Here is a 20,537-nt window from a genome sequence, read left to right on the forward strand (position 1 = left end):
GTCCTCATTGCTCTAGGTAAAGCTATGTTGGGATGAAACACCAAAAATTTAGTCTCCCATGTGCCCGATGTGATTTCTTACAGCTTCTTAAGAGATGTGCAGAGTGGGGCATTCGTAAGTTCACAAATTCTGCTTTGAACACATCAGGGGTTTAAAATGATTAGCATCTAAAATAAAACCACAAAATACTAGCTATAGGTACTCCAGAAATTAATTCATTAAATTATACATTAAATTGCAGTATGCATTAATTCCACACTGTGTTCTGATGGTGTCTTAGTAATAGAAAAAAAGAAGGGTCAAACTGATTAAACTGAGTGGATTCAGAACGATGAAATACTTTCTGCTGGGAAATGCTAATATCAAAACTTGCCAAAAACCACCCAACTGAGGGTGGGAATTCTGGTCAAAGGAGGAAGACAGAGAAAATCAGACACCTGTCCCTTCAGATGCATACTCAGGATGTAGGAAAACTTGTTTCAGGTCATATTCTCTCAAATATAGACTAGAAATGTGAGCCTTATTCTACCACAGCTCTGATAAGTGCTCCCAACATCTGGTATATAAAGCTGGCCTCTCAGTCTCGCTTTTGGAGCCAGTCTGTTTTGTACAAATATTTTAAAAGCTATCAGAGAGCGAGATCATGACTTTTTAATTCAGTGACTCTTAGATGAACAGGGGATGCTGCAGTAAATACATTACCCCATTCTGGAGTATCCCACTTTCACACATTTTTCATACAAAACTCTGAAAGATTATGAATTTAACCTGTTACAGAAAGGAATATGTTTTTAAATCATGAAAGTTGTCATGAAATGGGAAAAGTGTTTCCCACAGAGCTCATCAGAATTTTCTACTCACAGATTTTCTCTCTGAAGTCTTTTCATTAAGAAAAATCACCAAAATAACCAATTCCACATAATATTCAATGATGTATTTTTTATGTCTAGAGAGCAGTCAACAAAAAGATATATTTTCTGCTCCAGAATACACACAATTGGGCATAAAGCCGCATGCAATATTCTCATAGATGTAAAACATCTGCATTTAAATTGCGAGTCATCTGATGAGAATATATTTTTTTCCCTATTAAAAAGCCATAGAAATATTATTTATCTGAAAGTGAACTGGACTTCTAAAATCCTAATCAGGGATCTAGCAATGGTCATGCAGGAAACAATGGCTTTCAAAATCAACTGAAATGCTCAAAAATGTTGGTCACTTCCATTTCTGTAAGCCCAACTTAAAAAAGTACGGAATCTGCTGCTCTCATCATGTCTCCGATGTGTATTTCCCAAAGCAGCTAGCTAGTTTTGAAAATCTGAATCTTTATAAAATACTCAAGAAATACATGACCTGTATCATAACAGTGACATTTGCAGCAGCAACTCTGGTAAAAACAAGGGATTACCATTACAAATACCCATGCTAAAATACTGAACAGGCCAGACATCACATATATTACAGTAAGTAATGATGCTTTATGTTTTTATAAAAGATGAATTTGGCCATATATTTGGACAAAAAACAATACTCAATTGAATTTGACTAAAGACTCCAACTTTGGTCATTTAAGCTTTAAGCAAAATTGAGGAATAGAAGGTACTCAAAAGCAGCAATCAGTATGTATAATATGTGTTATCTTAACCTATAAGCAGCCTAAATGAGGGTGGTGACCAACCAAGTTGCTATTTTCCAAGCCCTTACATATTTAAAAACCAGCAGGACTCCAAGCTAACACTGATAATACAAGTGAGCTTTATGTATCAAGTAAGGAATTGTTTAAGTGAAAGATGGCGTGAAATGTTTAAATACCAATTTATTGTTAAGAAGGCATCATCATACTTAGCACATTCCTCAAAATGGATGATAAAGGTATAAAGGAAGATTAGAAAGCAGAGATACTCCCACACATATCCCACTAACTGTAATGTAAACTACAACACATGTCATTCTGTAACCTAATTCTCAAAGGCTGCCATCCTTTCACTGGTGCCTTTAACAACTGAAGAGTATTAATAAGATTTTGGGTTAATTTGCCTGTATCTAGTCAGAATATAATGTACAATAAGTTATCTTCATGTGATGGAGAATCAAAGTTCAAGGGCATATTCTGAGATGCAAATATTGTTAATCTGGAATTCTATCACAACACATCAAAGATAATTCCTCTGCTTTAATCACGAATCCCTATGAACAAAACTACTATATATGTGATTATTCTACTATCATGTAAAGAACTGCCATAATGTACTGATGGACACCTCTTGTTTAAAATCAATTACTGGATTTTGTTTTTTAAAACATGCATAACAAACATAGGGGGCAAGAGCTTGTACTTTTAACGGGCAGTTCTTACCTGTTCCTGGAAGCGGACACTTCTCACAGTGTGGGCCCCAGGCTTTGCCAACACTGCAACAGCAAAGCTGCTTGCTGAGCTGAACAGAAAGAGGATGCATGCATTGCTTTCCTGCACTAACAAACCGGTAGCAGGGTCCTTTCTCTTCAGCAACTATAGGATTATCAGCTGCAATGAAAGTGGAAGAGAGGATGGTACTGTTCACATGAAAAGCAAAACAGAGAAACATCACTAGACTTCCAACACCAGTTAAATGGATTAATTTTACCACCTGCAGAAGTTTTATTTCAAACACCTATCTCAAGTCATAATCACAACATAAAAGATTCTTATTTCGCATCAAACACTCCCAAATTCCAACTCATCCTAGACCAAGGATAAAAAGCATTTTAAAGAAAAAAAAAAAATTTCCAAACCAGCAGTTGCCATACTGCCACAATAAAGAGTCAGAATCAGCTCTCTCACTTGTACGTAAGTCCAACTGCTGAAGGTCAGTCATGGGCAATATACACTTGTGTCAAGCTACATAGCTACTGGAACATTCAGCTATAAGTAGGCCATATAAATAAGACTGCAAAATGTTTAAGTATCATACATGAAACTTTTTTATAAAAGAGACAATTATATATTTACATTTTGTTATGCTTAGTTTTAACGTGGAAGAGCCGAAGGCCATAAGCTATGACTAGTATAAGGTAACAGGAAGCTAAGATCCATCCAGATTTCTAATTTATGCATCTGCCTTAACATACAGCTGACAGTTCTGGGTAATACATTCACTTAACTCAAAAAACCAAAGACTATCTGATTTTCAATATGACATGTAAAAGCAACAATAAAAACCAACTCCTTTTTTCTGGTGTTAAACTGAAAAATGGTAAGAAATTCTTCAAAATGCTGAAAAACTTTCTCAGTAACTGAGTGTCATTAACTAGTAGCAAAAGATAATTATGCTGAAAAAATGAAAGAATTCACCTATGGCTCTAGACTATACTTTATTTCATAAATCTAAAGATTGCTCAGATAAAGAGGTTAGGAAATGAGGTATTTTTCTTCCCAAAAAACTTAAAGTGAGAAACTTAGTTGTTCTCTATGCCTTATTTTCTTCTCGCTGAGTAGTTGATCTCAAACCAAGTAAAAGCTGATTAAGAGAGGAAAATATTTGCATTCGTGCTGTTCAAAACTTTCTCTTAATTCCTTCTTCATTTTTAATCCTTCTTAATCAGAAGGAAAATGTGCCAAAGATCATCCCGGGCTGAATGTTTAGTAATAGAAACTATCCTGGCCAAAGCTGCAGAGGTGGAAGAGAGGAGGGCAGGACACAAGACGATTTTGGCTGGGGAACCAGCAGAGAGGGGAAAAAATTGTGGGAAGGAGAACTCCAGGCTGATGAAAAAGACTGACTGTAGGAGGAGGGTGGATGTAGCCTTGCAGGTTTTATGGCAAGAAAACGAGAAAAAAAAAAGATGGCAAGGATCCTGGACAGCCACTGGTGGAGACCAAGGCTTCCAGGACAAAGAGACAAAAAAGAGCGTGAGCACTGAGACTTATATAAAAAATAAAAATTATATAAATAATAAAGTCAATATAAACTTATATAAAAACATAACGTGAATAAGCTGGAAGAGGAGGCAGGGACAGCAAAAAAGATGGGGACAGCTTAGAAGAGTTGGGGCCCATCAAATACTCATATAAAGTGCAACTAAGTATCTATTCTGGTACTTTGATTAGCACTATTACTTACGTATGCATCTTGAGAGGGTAGGATCTGGCACAAATCCCATTTTGCAGGTACATCTGTAGCTGCCCATGGTATTCAAGCACTCACCATTAGGGCATACTCCCTGTAACTGACACTCATTGATATCTGTGGGAAAATGGAAAATAATCAGATAGTGAAATATGTACTAATATTCTTCCTTGTTCAGAATTTACCTTTTTTCCAATATGTGCAGGAGAACTGTTACAAGTCAACATGTTTTCCCATACTGACAACATTTAAGTTATAACCTTTTAAAACTGCTGAGATTGTAACAGAAAGCCAATTACATTTATACATCATTCTCAAGTACTCTGAATTAAAAAACAAATACACTTTGACTGTCTTATCAACCCCTCTTTTCCTGACCAGACAATTGCTTGCACAGTCAAACACAACTCATGAGAACACTCACAGAGACAAGTTTTAAGCAATGCAGTATATTTTATACAGGAACACTGCTTGACACATTTAATACAGTTTTTATTAGTATTTGTATTCAGTAGTGCCTGAAGGTTCAGTGTGCTGGAAGAAGCACAACACAAAAATACCATCTCTAGCCTAAAGAGCTTACCATCTTAATAGCAAGAATATGCTTTAGGAAGCACAGAACACATGTGATGTGGGGCAAAAAGGATTGCATCCATGGGAACACAACTTTGTGATAAATAACAACTACTTTGATAAAGTCTGCTGTTACTAGGCTACCTACATCAGTGTCCCTTTCAGGGTCTCACTGAATTATTCTCCCATGCCCCAAGCATTGGGCCTCAGGCCTTTATCATACTTACAGTTGTATCTATAATTCACTTACTTTTAGAATAGGACATGTCTGACAATCATCTGGATACCATCTGTAACTAAGTCAACCAAACTAGGATTTTATTTCGGGAGAATAGCAATGTAACTTGCACTGATAATCAAAACCTTAAAATAATAATAATAATGAAAAAAAACCCCACACCTAACCTATAACTGTCTGTGTCAAACTGTCATGTCTCCTCTTTCAGAAAAATACAGACAGCACATCAAAATAAACCTACTTTAAAATGTTTATGTGCATTATTTCTACGTAAGACTTCCCCTCCCTATCCCTAAGCTAGGAAAAAATGCCTACCCTGCTGGGTAAACAAGCTTCAAGTGGAAGTCAGATATTCCAGCTAGCTCCTTGGAAATCAGTTATTAGTGATCATTTTATCTAAAATATATAATATTTCTTACCTTTTCTCTTAGTGTTTATAAAACCTTCACCATTTTATTTGACCTCATTGTATGTTGCTGCCCGACTCATACAATCAGTGAGGGTATAAAGTTGAATAAGTACAATATAACAGATGTGCTAGTTTGCTTTTGGAAACTGTCAGATCTTTCCCTTTCCTACCTTCTTCATTTTTCTCCACAAGTTCATCTACCTGTCTCACTATACAGGAGCACATGAATTAAGCTCACAGTACAGCAGACTAGCAGTTGCCATGTCAGCTGTGATTATTTCCAAATATTCAGTGTTGAGCTTAATCATCAGCTCTCCCAGTGCTATACCTAATCTAGTACCTTGATACTGCCTGGACCAACTTTACCTCTATGCACTTAGCCACATGTGACAAAGAGTGATAATTTATATCCTAGAATTTTGGATGAAATGTGATGGAAACCACATGAATTACAAAGGATCAGCTCTGCCTCAAAGGAATTTTTCAGTGAAATTCCCAGACTACAGGACTTTCTAACCTCAGAGAGCACTGACTATTTAAAAAGGAGAATGGTGTAAGAGAAGAGCACAAAACCCTGCTGAAATATTCTCCTACAGCAGTCTGTCTTTTGACCCATCCAATCTTTGAGCAAGATGTCCCATATAAGCACAGGAGTATCTTATTTAAAGATTGCACTAATACAGAATATTTAGTAAGCTACACTTGTTCTGATGCACTCAAAAATTTTTTAGACAGTTTATTCAGTTGCTTAGTCTAACTAGGTTTTTTCTTTTGCCCTGAAATCTCAAAATATGGCTGAAGGCATCTATAGAGTGCCAACTTATCCCAAAAGGAAGATCATCATTGTTCCAATACCTTTATCTTTTCTGACTATTGCAAGGAATGAAACTAAATCTTAACAGCTAGCAAACTAAAGACATTATTGAAATATCCCTAAATAGGAACATATTGATGCTGTTGTAAAGTTGTCAGGAGGAAAGGACATATTTCTAACCCTCCACATTCAAACATCAGGCTTGACAAGGAACGTAACAAAAGACAATGAAATACCTAGAAGCTAATATGAAGAAATACTGGAACGCTCAAGAGCCCACAATAGAATTTTCTACCTACTGGCAATTTAGGTTGTCAGATCAGTTCTCAAATGCTAAACCATGGAACAATTCTATTTGCTTTGATGAAGCACTGACTCTGTTGTCGGAAATAAGATAGAGGAAGAGACAGTATGCTTTACTCTGAATACAGGAAAAACCTCAATATCCATGTACATTTCAAAATTAAAATCTTCAAGACAAATACACAAATTACAGACACATATATGTGCAAAAAGCATACAGATTTTTGAGGAAGAGGAAAAACACAGGAGTAATTAAGACATGGAAGAAAGAGAATATCAAAAATTAAAAACAAAGATACGTATTTTTAACAAGGACTGCGCACTTTTATTCTAATCTGACTTTTGCTTTTTATCATTTAAGATTAGTTACACATTGGTGTTGACATTGGTACATGTAAATGAAAATAACTGCTCACTTTCCACAATGTAATAGCCAGACATTTTTAAACAACTTTCTCTCTTTAGAAATTCTAAGGACGCATTTTTATTTATAGGAAAATTAACTTATTTTCAAGGGAAGACCCAGTCTCTTGTTTGTTAACCATTAAAATACATTGCTATTTGCTATTATGTCATCATTATGAAAAATTTGGCACTTTTCCTTCCTTTCTAGGAGGATAACTCCACCATTCTAAATGTATTTAAGCAAGGTAAGTAATTAGATAGTTTAACATAAGTGCATTCATACTTTCAATGTTTAAAATTATTAGTGATGCATTTTTCATTTATTAGATGATTATTTTACTCATTATTTGATCAAGCTTAATTTTAAGGAATGTTGAAAATCTACATATGGATAAATTTTATTGTTTGAATACTGAAAGTATATAGGCACATGCAAAATAAAAAGTAAAATCCTGCAAAGACACAAACAGATAAGAAGAGGAAAAAAAAACATTTATGAAACCTGCGTTCTAACTTGAATTTGAATAATTTTATTCACAAAACTAGTATTATCTGTACCACTCAAATGAACCATATCTTTCAAGTTTGTAAAACTATATCTGTCGAATGGGGTAAAAAATTTGGATATGCACTTAAAAAAATTCTAGTTTCAGGTTACCGACTTCAACTAGCTGAGTGATCTTGAGTATCTAGTAGCAAAACTATGCTATTTGGATTTTATAATAACATTTTTTTAAACATAACTTATATTTAAGTCTTTAGACAGAAGTTGTAATTGTGAATTTTAAAGCAAATTGATTTGAAATATTATCTAAAATTGAATTATTATCTAAATAGAAATTATACACATTTTTACAGATAACTTATTTCATGTAACTGCTGAGAAAAAACTGTCATAGGAACATATCAGATGCATTTGGTGATACTGGAAGAATCCTGTTGTAGAGTTTTGCCTACTAACAGTGAAGGTTTGATGGCATTATTTACTAAAATGGTTAATTTGCAGGTAGATGGGATCTTCCTATAATTCATCAATACAGTCATCTTTCTTTCCAAGCGATTCAACTATTCTGCAGGAAACATTCACAGACACTGTCATTACTGCCTCTGTATTAAATCTCTTCCCAGATGAACTGTTCTTGTATGTCTAGTATTTAAAAATAAATACCCCATTCACATGCACTCTGTTACTACTATTTAACATGGGCACTGCTATATTTAAGTCCTGTCTTTTATATATATATATGTATATATATATAAAAATAGCAATGAATGTTCCTTCTAGAGTTCCTGAAATGGATTGTATTGAGCTTGCATGGCAAGGTTTTGGTAGCAGGGGGGCTACAGGGGTGGCTCCTGTGAGAAGCTGCTAGAAGCTTCCCCTATGTCACAACAGAGCCAACACTGGCTCTATCAGAGCTCCAAGATGGACCTGCCGCTGGTCAAGGCCAAGCCCGTCAGTGATGGTAGCACCTTTGTGATAACATATTTAAGAAGGTGGGGGAGGGGAAACTGTGCAAGAGCAACTGCAGCCAGAGAAGGGAGTGAGAATAAGTGAGAGACACAACTCTGCAGACACCAGGGTCAGTGAAGAAGGAGGGGGAGGAGGTGCTCCAGGTGCCAAAGCAGAGATTCCCCTGCAGCCCGTGGTGCAGACCCTCATGAGGCAGGCTGTGCCCTGCAGCCCATGGAGGTTAACGGGGAGCAGATCTCCCCTTGCAGCCCATGGAGCCACACTGGAGCAGGTGGATGCCCAAAGCAGGCTGTGACCCTGTGGGGCTCCTGGTAGGACCTGTGGACCCATGGAGAGAGGAGCCCATGCTGGAGCAGGTTCCTAGCAGGACCTGTGGAGAAAGAGGAGCCCACACTGGAACAGGTTTGTTGGCAGGACTTGTGACCCCGTGGGGGACCCACGCTGGAGCAGTCTGTTCCTGAAGGACTGCACCCCATGGGAAGGACCCACGCTGGAGCAGTTTGTGAAGAACTGCAGCCCGTGGGAAGGACTCATGTTGGAGAAGTTTGTAGAGGACCATCTCCTGTGGGAGGGACCCCACGCTGGAGAAGGGGAAGAGTGTGAGCAGTCTTTCCCCTGAGGAGGCAGGAGGGGCAGAAACAACAGGTGATGAACTGACCACAACCCTCATTCCTCGTTCCCCTGCACTGCTGGGGTGGAGGAGGTAGAGAAATCAGGAGTGAAGTTAAGCCTGGGAAGAAGAAAGAGGTGGGGGGAAGGTGTTTTAAGGTTTCGTTTTTATTTCTCATTATCCTACTCCGATTTAATTGGTAATAAATGAATTTTCCCCAAGTCAAGTCTGGTTTGCCTGTGACAGTAATTAGTGAGTGATCTCTCCCTGTCCTTATCTCAACCCACGAGCCTTTTGTTATATTTTCTCTTCCCTGTTCAGCCGAAGAGAGGGAGTGATAGAGTGGCTTTGCTGGGCACCTGGGATCCAGCCAGAGTCAACCCACCGCACAGATATTTCTCTTGCTAAACGTGTCCCATTTTTAAAGTTAACTTTATTCTGTATGTTCTGATGCCTGAGCATAACTTAATTATGGTGTATTTTTAATGCCTCTTTTCCAAGTCATGTCTTCTCAATGAGCTCATAAAATTACTGAGCTGATGCTCTATGCTGAATTACACAAACCTATCTAGGGATTCAACAGAAACAAGCCATAAATTGATTTTAAAAAAAACCCTTCAAATTTTCAAAAGAAACATACATATATGTAAGAACAGTGTTTATTTAAAAAACAAAAACCCCACAAACCCCTTCCAGATTTACTATCTACTTCACTTTATTTCAGACTGTGGTAAAAGGCCACCTACCCAAAATGTTTCCTACCACCTGCCAGCCTGCCCAGCTGTGCAAACTGCACTGGAATCAACTTGTTCAGACAGATGAAAAAGAAATCTGATTCAAGATTAACAGACTTTTTTTTTTTTCCTCTTTAGCCCACTATTTCTTGTATATGGACATAAAAATTATTTCAGTTTTAAATTAGTATAGCAATGAGAATTCATTTGCTCTGTTGTAAAAACTAGAGAAAAAGAGACTTTAAAGTTGTCTGAATAATCTTTTGTTGTGCAGAAGTACAAACAGATGAGATGATTGTAGGTTTATTTGATCAAACACCTTCATCTACACAGAGGAAATTTTTTAAGGGGCTATATAGCAGTACTATAAAATGATACATATGTAAATAAAGCTTTCTAAAGTCCAACTAAATATTAATTTTCAGTTTTCAAGGAAGACAGAGTAATCTAGTTCCACTGGTAAAAATCCTCTGTGTTAGTGATACATAAAAAAAAAAGGTTAAGCAAGGAGCTTCTCCACATAGCACCTTGCACGGCTCCACAGCAAACTCTCACAGCAGGTGCTGTTATTTATGATTTATAAAAAACTGGTAAATAAAGCATTGATTATGTAATAGTTGGTGCTTGATAATGTGAACGGCTTGTCCCTTCTCAATGGTAATAATCTGGTGTCACCCCACTGGCATGAAAGAAGTGTTGTCATTCTGCACTGACAGCCTGACCCTTTGTTGTTACTCTAGTATTATACATGCCAAATACATGGAACTGGTCCTTGACACACTGTGGTCCTAGATTTGGTAGTCTGTCTCCATTAAAGTTTGACAAGAAATGAAAGCTTTTATCTAACTTCAGATCTGTTGAGGTGGCAGTGGAAGCCACATGCCATCCCAGAGGCCCTGTTTGTGACTCTGCTCTCACAAGTTCATCCAAATGCACAGAAACTTTACCATAATCAGGGTCTTGACAGTGGTGCTGCAGTACTGTACAGATGAGACTGCTGTGTCGCAGCTCCTCCTATATCCTCTTCTAAGCACACAGCTTGATATATGGTGAGGTCAGCCACCAGAGCCACTACAGTGCTCCCAGCTTCAAACAACCCAGACTCTGTAACCAAACCGCTGCTAATCTATCCCACAATCTTCCCCACTAAGGAGATCTTAAAACAACCTCTCTTAACAATGACAACAGTTAGTGTTTGATACCTTCCCACAGATTTTTATAGGTCTACTGGGTGTCAGGTCAACCTGCTCTCAGAAAATGTAATGTGTTAATGACTCACTGCCACTGAACTTCCTGGGGAAAAAAAACAAGCTAAAACAACCCTTTCCTAAGTGAATGCTTGTCTGCTCATGTGAAGTGTGTGACTACGAACAAAGTAATCTTCATGACTTAAAAAAACCAACCAACCCTCGAAAACCAAACAGAAGTGAAGGAAGAAGATAGGAACAATGTAAGATGGTATTCATTTAAACAAGAAAGCACATGCTAATGTTGAACTTGTTATAAAACATGATAATTATATATAGTTTTACTAAATCCAAACCCAACTTTATCTTCCAAGAACTTTACATACATTAATTAGTAGATAGAAGATGGAAATGAATGGGTAACTGAGATACCAAAATGAAAATTTACTTTACTCATGGCTTTTTTTCCTTGCTTTTTAAGAATGTTAATGAGTAAGTTTTATCTGGATTTTCATCCAGGGTAAGGCAATCTTCAGGGTTTTGCATTAGAAATACCCCAAAACACAACCTTTTTGAAAGCACTTTACCAGAATCTTGTTCCACAAATAGTTAACAGAATCAGATGAAGAACTGACCTCAGTTTTTACTCATGACCACACACACACACACATTTGCAATTGCATGGGCTGAATCTCACAATTCTAAATTAAATTTCATTAAGTCTAAGTGCAAGCAACAGTTAATACAACAACCTATTTTCTTCTAATAACTGTGACTTAGGGAAAGACTGAGTAGTCCAGAAGTAATAAAAAACCAAAAAACTTCTGAAAAACAACCCTTATTTGTTACTTTTCTCTGAACAGTTATTCCTTGCTTAAAGATCCAAAACCCCAGTGGCTTTTCAACATCTCAATCTATATTATGAGGGTCAGGCTCTTTCATTCAAGTATTGATTTACTTGTTCGGCTCTCATGCATGCATTGCACACTGGGGAACTGTGCTGACTGAGAAAAGAAATACATGAATCAAAACTTTAAAAGGAGAAGTTAGATATGGAACCAAATGCTGTTCTAAGGTACTTAAATTTAAGCGACAAAGCATTTATATACCTAATGGAAGGTTTCCCTCTGGCTAATGTATAGGTATTTGTGTACAGAAGGGTACAGTGTAGTAGAATCTCTCTCTCCACTATATGATGATGCATGGAAGAACTCTGTGTTGGACGGAAGGACATGCTTCCAATATTCTGCTTGCATTCTTCAATTCTAAAATGGCTTTTTGGGGCTGCATTAGTGTCTGTTCAATACTACTTTGGTTCTCTACTGGAAACCTACATACAATGTTCTCCTACCTTTCCCTGAGCAATGGCATGCCTAATTCAATCACATTCAGGAAGTGAATCATTTCAGCTTTATTCCAGGATTAATGACATCATAACATAGCCTGAGTATCCCTTCTCCAAGGATAACAAACCATGCCAAGTGTAAACATCCAATCCTAGGAAAAATTCCTGTGCCTGCTCATAACGAGGTCTGTACCTGTCACTTACTGCTGAAAGAATACACTTTGCTTGGTTATTGTAAAACATGCCAAGCAATTTACTGGGTGCATCACAAAGTTACTGTAACCTCCTTTAATTTGCCCATTTACTGAAATACTTTACTAGATTCCTCAGCAAGCAAATATGAAAATGCTTCACAGCCTTCTGATCTACATGTTAACAGGTCAACACAACCTGAAGAGCTTGGTGCCTGCTATAGCCAAGGGAAGTGGTGCAGAAGGACTAGCAGATCAGCAGAGAGCTGTTCTGCTATAGACCAACCTACAAAAGCTGACAGTTGGAATATCAGCTCTGTAGTGTTTCCCTTTAGCAGCTTCCAGCTGGAAGACTATTTAGGAAGAGAAGTTCACTGTGTTTTGGCTGTGTTAACCATTATAACAGCTCTTCAGACCACCCAGGCCCAGCTGGTCTAATGCAGAATCACAGGAAACACTAAGGTGGTGCAAAGCTGTCTCGTCTGCCTGAATTCAGCCTTATAATTCATTTGGACACATGGAGCAAGTCCACTCTCCACTCTTTTCAGATAGTGAGGCCCATATTTGGTCAGAGACATACTGGAATTCCTATGAAATGAAATTCATTCTTTCATCTCCATGCTTAATACATTGAATTTATGCTCATCAAAATCATCACAGCTTGAAGCATTTAACCACATTTAACTTAAAACCAAAATTCTAGAACTGAACATACATGTACGTTCTGGTCAAAGCCACAATCTTCTGACAGCATGTTATTTCAATCTATCTTAATTTTAAAGAAAGTATTTTTGCTCAAGAAAAACAGTCTATGAGTTCAAAAAAGTTGGGGTCACTACAAGAATTCTGAACAATGCAAATGTAAACAAAAAAAGTCTAATTTGTTTTTTGAAAAAAATCATTGCTACCATTCATGTAAAGAATGGAGTCAATTTTCTTTTCAGGAGCCCTGATAACTTTGAAATGATAGTGTCAACTATCAAAATTGGATCAGGATTTTGGGTTTTTTTTACTATATTTTGTTGAAGTAACTAAGAGACATTTAAAATTTTCATCACCAAGAAGTGATTTAGTATTGATTAAAATAATAATCCCTCTTTTGAAACAATAGATCTCGTTTGTATATAATGTGTTCTCTATTTTACACATTTGGTAGGTGATTTTTGATTATAGGAATAAATCTGTCTCAGACAATGAAAAATTCAAAGTCACATTACATGACACGAAGAAAACAACTTATAATTTCACAATTTTTAAGGCAACACATGACATAGATGAGAAGGCATAAAAACGAAATATGCAACAGCCTGCAGCTAGGACAGTCATGATATCCAGAAAGTTCTTATGAGAACTGGACCAAGAAAGGGAACATGTAGAAGCACAAAGCCTAGTCAGACCACCACAGCCCTGGTAGCTGCACTGAAATACTCAGAATAAACGCGGGCTAGAAGGTACTGCAGCCCTTCTCACCCACTCTGTCCCAAGTGCCTGGTGCTGGAGGACACAAGCAATCTCAACATCAGCAGCCCACAGCTGATTCGAGGCCTAAGCACCATGGAAATGTAAATTTCTGAAGCAGGACTTCTGCACTTAGCTCTAAAACCAGATTTTTCAAAAACAACTGACTCTGTTTAAATGACTAAGTAAAAGTGAATGGAAAATATTTATCTCCCTTTGATGCAAAGCAAGCAACTTGTCTTTCACTAAGAACCGCACACACACTTAAGACAATTTGCTGCATTTAAGCAAAGCAAGCCTTCTAGATCAATTATATATTAATCAGAATTTGCCAAAGTACTGGGCAACTTCTTAATTAAAAACGTCCTAGTGGTCAGTCATTAAATGTTATTTAGTAATATCTGCCTTGACAGATGTTTTCATGCAGTAAGTGCTTTAATATGTACAATATCTCATGTTGCAAGTTAAGACTGGAATATATAATTTATATCTCATTTGTGAAAAATCAACTCATTCTGGTAGGTATACGCTAGGCTTCACTGAGAGTGCCATCTGACTAAATGATCTCCAAATTGGCTCAATATGCAGGCATCGTTTTTTATTCTCTTGATGAAAATCAATTACAACTGTACCTGCTAACACCACTGAAAATACTGTTCCATCTGTTTCTCCCATAGCTATATTGTTAACATTATTGATATCCTCAATTCTAAGAAAAATATAATATCCAGATTTCACAGCCTCCATTACAGTTGATTGTTTCAATTAATAACCTGATTAGTATGAACAAGGCGTAAAAGAAACAAACAACAGGGTTTGGTTGCTAATGAAACTATTGCAATATATATTTTTCAAAAATTACAGAAAAAGCAGATATAAATATTCTAAGAAATGACCCACCGATTTCTGTGAGCTATAAGAGAAGCAGCGGGAGAAATCAATCCAACTCATTTTGTGCTTCTGTGTGGAATTTACTGGAAAACAAGTTTGCAGAGCCACACTTTTCAAACACATAATCAATGTCCAAACAGCAACCCAGCCCAGTTTCTGGAGATATATTTATTTCTCAGTATGATCATCATAAAAGAACTCTTTGAAAGAAGGTTGTTAACTTAGTAGCTAAGTAACATTAAATAGCATTTCTTATGAAGCAAAGCTCTTTCATTACTTAAAAGTAATAAAATATATATACACCATGCAGAGAAAAACAATTTATTACTGTATTTTAGGGACAAATGTAGGAGGGCAAAATATACTTTCAAAATTTATTTCAAATCATGATGAAGCCAAGGGAAAAAAGCTTGAAGTCCCTAGAGCACATGATTACAGAATCTGATCCACCAACATACACGAGTGCTAGTATCTGCAAGCTCATATACATTTAATTTTAAGCATATGGGGACTTTTCAAGAACTTCCACACACAACTTTCTGCTTCATTGAAAAACAACAAGTGTTCAGGTATTCTTCCTGTTCTTCAAGATAAGATTTTTGAAGTGCTCTATTGGCAATATGTTAAGTTTCCTGAGAAATGAATCCAACCTTTTCACCAGATGTTTTTTTCATTCTATTTCAGTTTTCCAAGAAAACCATTAGCAGAAGAAGGAAACAGTAAGTATAACTCTAAACAGGGAAAGAGAAATTAGCATTGCATGTGGATTCTGACAAAGAAGTGGCAACTCTGATAAGCTGTATTTTGGCTTTAATGACAGCCTTAGGGCATCCATGTGTGTACATGTAATAAATCACTCCATTGAAAAGATAATTACTGAGGGGGAAAAAAGCTTTCTTGATAGCAATTACACTAAACTGTTCGAATTAGCATACCAACAGATGGTTCTTTGTTGTCCTACATACACATTAGAGAGAAGAATGTTTCATTACATTAGTTCACTCACTTGAAAGGAAAAAATCAGGATCGGTTATTAATCACACTAATACTACATAGGCTTTGTAAACTAAGGAGACTTTTGATTGCAAAACCAATGTAGAACAAAAGGTTAATTAGGCTTTTAGGCCTGAGTTTTCAAAGGCAGTGAAAGTTGGATGATATCTAGGTGAAAACAGCAATCTCTTTTAGCTGCAGGCAGGGATTCAGAAATACATCCCCATTACTATTTGCTCTGGCAATGCTGGCCCTTTCTGAGCATGGACACAGCATGCACACCCTTTCAGCAAAGAATAATCTAATTAAAATGTATACTTGCATATGGACATGCTGTGCCACTCTTTTCCAATTTAATTATAAGGATTATTACAAGAATACGAATACTCCCCCGCCAGCAGCTTAAACAGTTTTCACAGCTATTGCTGTTGCATTGCTCCGTGTTTGTGATACAGACAGCTATTTCTTCATTAGCTCTGTCCCCTTCTAGAAAAGCACATCTGCTTCAGATAAACACAAACAGGACACTTTTGCCTGACCCATTGAGAAGCACGTGCTAATGACCATTTCAGGACTGAAATGCACCCTGCCAGCAGCTTTCACACATGAATCTAGCTTTCCTGATGACCATTCAGACAGAGGTCAAAATCCTGACCCTCTAAAAGAAAATGGTAATCTTACTTCAATAGGACTAAATTTCATCCTGGCTTTCTTTAATGGGTATTCCTTCTCCCAGTTCCTTCCTTACTTGTACCTCCTTTCTGGAGTGTGTTGGTGAGTAAATTACAGAGAAGCCTCCCAAGCCTCAATAAGACAATAAGGAGAACGGGCAGCAGTCACCACTTCTGTCCTCTCAGGAAAGTTAAGAGATTGTCCCCATCCTCAATTCATCAACAGTCTACTTCCTGGTGGGATAATCTGACTCCCATTATCTGATCAAACTCTAGGCTGTAAGTTTCCATGTATCAACTACGAGTTATATTTAGAGGCTGCAGCTCACTCTCTTCTGGGATAATGAAAGCAGTAATAAAACAAACTATTTAAAGCCTCATATTTCTTGCAGTATTAGTTATGTAGTACAAAAATGTGTCAGCGGAAAAAACTATCAAATCTCAGTACAACAAACAATGACTAGCCTACCAGGTACGAATCTGTTTCTGCACACTACTGTGGCAAGACTCCCTCTCTATCAGCCTGTCACTGCTCAGTGGAACAACTTCCTGGCCTACTTCTGGCAACTTTCACAAGCTCCAGACCATTTTTTAACTGTCTGTAGCCCCTGATTAAGGATCTTGGTTTCCATGAAATAAAGTTCGCCAGCACCTTGGTACAACCCCTTGAAATAAACTGAATGCCCTACTCACCTTTAAATGCCTGCAGGGTTCCTGCGGTCCAGGAAACCATTATGCATACAGTGGGTTTGCGCACAACTACTGGAGGTTTTAAATGCTCTTGTCTCTCCTGGACCAAGTTCAGAGGGATGCATGGTGGTACTAATGCATCGTGGCATCTTCCAGACACTTTCTGTGCTCAAAGCTAGAAATACTCTCTTTTGTAGACTCTAAAAACCTTGTAACTAATATGTAGAATGAGACAATCCTTTCCAAAATGTCTGGAAACATCTTGCTGAAATATATGCACCACCTGCGTGTTTAATTTGAGGCATGAAAAGGTGGCCTATCTATGCCTTACACTTACTTCCTTCACCTTTTCATTTTGCAGTCCTCATCAGTAAGTTGCCACCAAGATCTCCACATCCCTCTTAACAAAGAAGAGGACTCTACAGTCTTTCACTGCAGATCAGGGAACAAGTTCTTGAGATGCAATTTGCAGCTCTCCTCCATTAGTTTTTTTCTGTTTTGACCCAACCCAATTTTCTCTTACAATCCTCCAAAATGCCCCTACCTTGCAAGCTGGTAAACCACTAGGCAGAAAACTGAGCAGGAGATAGGCTCAAGTGGCTATACTTCCAGATAGCAGCCCACATCTCCCTCAGCAGTGGAAGCAGCATGAGGTTTGTGTTTAGTGCTCTGCAAACTGAATTTTTTTGGTTGGTAAAATAATTTCATGTGGCTGGCTGCTGCATGTTCCTTCATTGATGTGCTAGCTGAAAAGTTTCTGTTAAACAAAATTAACTTTATCTCCAAAGTGCCTACATATATCCTTTAACACCAACTACTCCTTCATTTTCTCCTTCACGACCACTACTACTTGTTGGGAGCTCTTTTACTCTTGCAGTGTCAACAATGACTAACAAACCTGCTCACAGGTCAGTGTCAGCCTCACTTGAACTCATTCTTCCCTTCCTTCCCAAATCTCCTTCCAGAGCACCACTGCAGGATTGCTCACATCTTCTCAGAGCTCCTTTCTTCTGTTTACTTGAGCTGTACCAAACAAGTCAGACAAGCAATTAAGCTTTTTCCTACATCCTCATCTGGCACCTCTGTTCAATACTCCAAGATACACAGAAAGAATGATATGACTGTATGTCTATGGTCATCTCTTCAACTTTGTCAGATAGAAAGGCCATAGGCCAGGAGAATAAGTGCCCCAAGCCTTTCTGTGTAGCTGCATGATCATGCAGAGCCCACAACCCCGTATCTTTTGTTAACTTCTATGCTTACAGCCAGGAGATACAGGGCATAATCTTCGAGTAACACAACTTACGCAGTGTCTAATTCCATCCATCCTCACCTGCAATATGCACATTCTTGAAGTATGTGGGTCAACGCTTTACATGACAGCCAGGTAGGTACACATGATTTTTCATTTCCACTTGCCAGTGACAATATCTGGCTGTTCTCACTACTGTTGTGTCTAACCTCTTAAGTCCAAAAGAATTGTTCTCTGATTATACTTTCATGATTATAGAAATTATTCTCTACTGTTAGTTTCATCTGACTTAACTGAGTATGTCTGCAGGTTCACTGTTTAGCAAAAGAACTGATAGAACAATGCATTTCTACTGAAAAACAAAGTAAATGAAGTCATCTTTATACATCATCAAAGAAAATGAGAGTATACATAAAAGTTTTGAGTTTTTTGCCCTGGAGCAAAAAACCCACTAAACACTCTATGGAGTTGCCAATATTTGGCAAGAGTTAAAAGTAGCCTCAACATTTTTTTCCTAAATACAAATCAACAGACAGGATTCATTCATCTAAGTCATAAATATCAAAGAATCTGTCACAGAAAACACAGAAAATAAACACAATCAACTGTGGACACTATCATACCTTGACAAAATGTAGCATTGATCCTCTTGTAGCCTTGTGGGCATTCCATCATAGGACTGTATCCATGGTAAGCTGAAGAAAAAAATGTCAAGTTAAATACTGCTGATTTATATGCTTGTTTAGAGAGTCTGACAGTCAAATTATTATGTAACTATTAAAAAAATCATTATAAGTTTTTATGTTGTATGGCTAAGCATGAAAGATCAAGAAATTAAGATTAAAGGCTGTACAGGTAACCTTAATTCCATCTCTCTCCACATGTATACCACTTAAGTCTTCAGTTATCCGGTCAAATTTGTATTTTTTCCAGAAAGGAAATCTTTGAAATCAGAACATTATCTTTCAGCCTAGTTGTTCTCAAATATTCAAATAATTACTTTCCCAAACCAGCTACAAATATCATGTTGGGAAAAGATAAAGATTCATGATGGAATCTCGCAGAATCACAGAATCATTCAGGTTGGAAAAGACCCTTGGGATCATCGAGTCCAACCATCAGCCCTACTCAATCCAAAGTTCTCCCCTACACCATATCCCCCAACATCTCATCTAAACGACCCTTAAACACATCCAGGGATGGTGACTCCATCACCTCCCTGGGCAGCCTATTCCACTGTCTGACCACTCTTCCTGTGAAAAATTTTTTCCTAATGTCCAATCTAAACCTCCCCTGTTGGAGTTTAAAGCCGTTCCCTCTTGTTCTGTCACTAATTACCCGTGAGAAGAGACCAGCACCAACCTCTCTACAATGTCCTTTCAGGTAGCTGTAGAGAGTGATGAGGTCTCCCCTTTGCCTTCTCCTCCTCAAACTAAACAGTCCCAGCTCCTTCAATCACTCCTCATAGGATTTGTTCTCCAGGCCCTTCACCAGCTTCGTTGCCCTCCTCTGCACTCGCTCCAGCACCTCGGTATCTCTCTCGTTTTGAGGTGCCCAAAACTGGACACAATACTCCAGGTGTGGCCTCACCAGTGCAGAGTACAGGGGGACTATCACCTCCCTACTTCTGCTGGTCACACTATTTCTAATACAAGCCAGGATGCCGTTGGCTTTCTTGGCCACCTGGGCACACTGCTGGCTCATGTTCAGTTGCTTGTCAATTAGAACTCCCAGATCCTTCTCTTCCACACAGCTCTCCAGCCACACCTCCCCAAGCCTGTAGCGATGCATGGGGTTGTTGTGGCCCAAGTGCAGGAGCTGGTACTTGGCCTCGTTGAAGCTCATCCTGTTGACGTTGGCCCACCGATCCAACCTATCCAAGTCTCTCTGTAGAGCCTCCCTATCTTCATACAGATTGACACTCCTGCTTAACTTGGTGTCATCTGCGAACTTCCTGATGATACAATGGTTTTAAAACTGAAAGCCGGTTTAGAAAGCAGAAGTATCTTCAATGTTCAGCAAAATTGTTGGGTGCCATTTCTCCTGCCACATTGAATTAAAAAATACTTGAAATACAGAGGAAATAGATGCAAATAAACTTTTAAAACAAGGCAAAAAGAAGAAAAAGACCCATTTGTGATTTAGCTAACAACGTTGCTGAATTTTAGAACATTGTGTCACTTATTGGCT

The 20,537-nt window shown here is 37.9% G+C and overlaps 1 protein-coding gene across 8 annotated transcripts in view; it reads right to left on the minus strand.

The window, feature by feature from the left end:
* Nucleotides 1-20,537, minus strand: part of LTBP1 (latent transforming growth factor beta binding protein 1) — a 213,228-nt gene that overhangs the window by 78,899 nt on the left and 113,792 nt on the right. For all 8 annotated transcript variants that reach the window (XM_074818245.1, XM_074818242.1, XM_074818241.1 and 5 more), the window contains 3 exons: nt 18,971-19,042; nt 4,104-4,226; nt 2,360-2,527 (listed from right to left, as the gene is read on the minus strand). In XM_074818245.1, the coding sequence (XP_074674346.1) occupies nt 2,360-2,527; nt 4,104-4,226; nt 18,971-19,042 (363 nt within the window). The remainder of the gene's footprint in view (nt 1-2,359; nt 2,528-4,103; nt 4,227-18,970; nt 19,043-20,537) is intronic.

This window comes from Strix aluco, chromosome 3 (assembly GCF_031877795.1).
Source record: "Strix aluco isolate bStrAlu1 chromosome 3, bStrAlu1.hap1, whole genome shotgun sequence".
NCBI classification, from domain to species: Eukaryota; Metazoa; Chordata; class Aves; order Strigiformes; family Strigidae; genus Strix; species Strix aluco.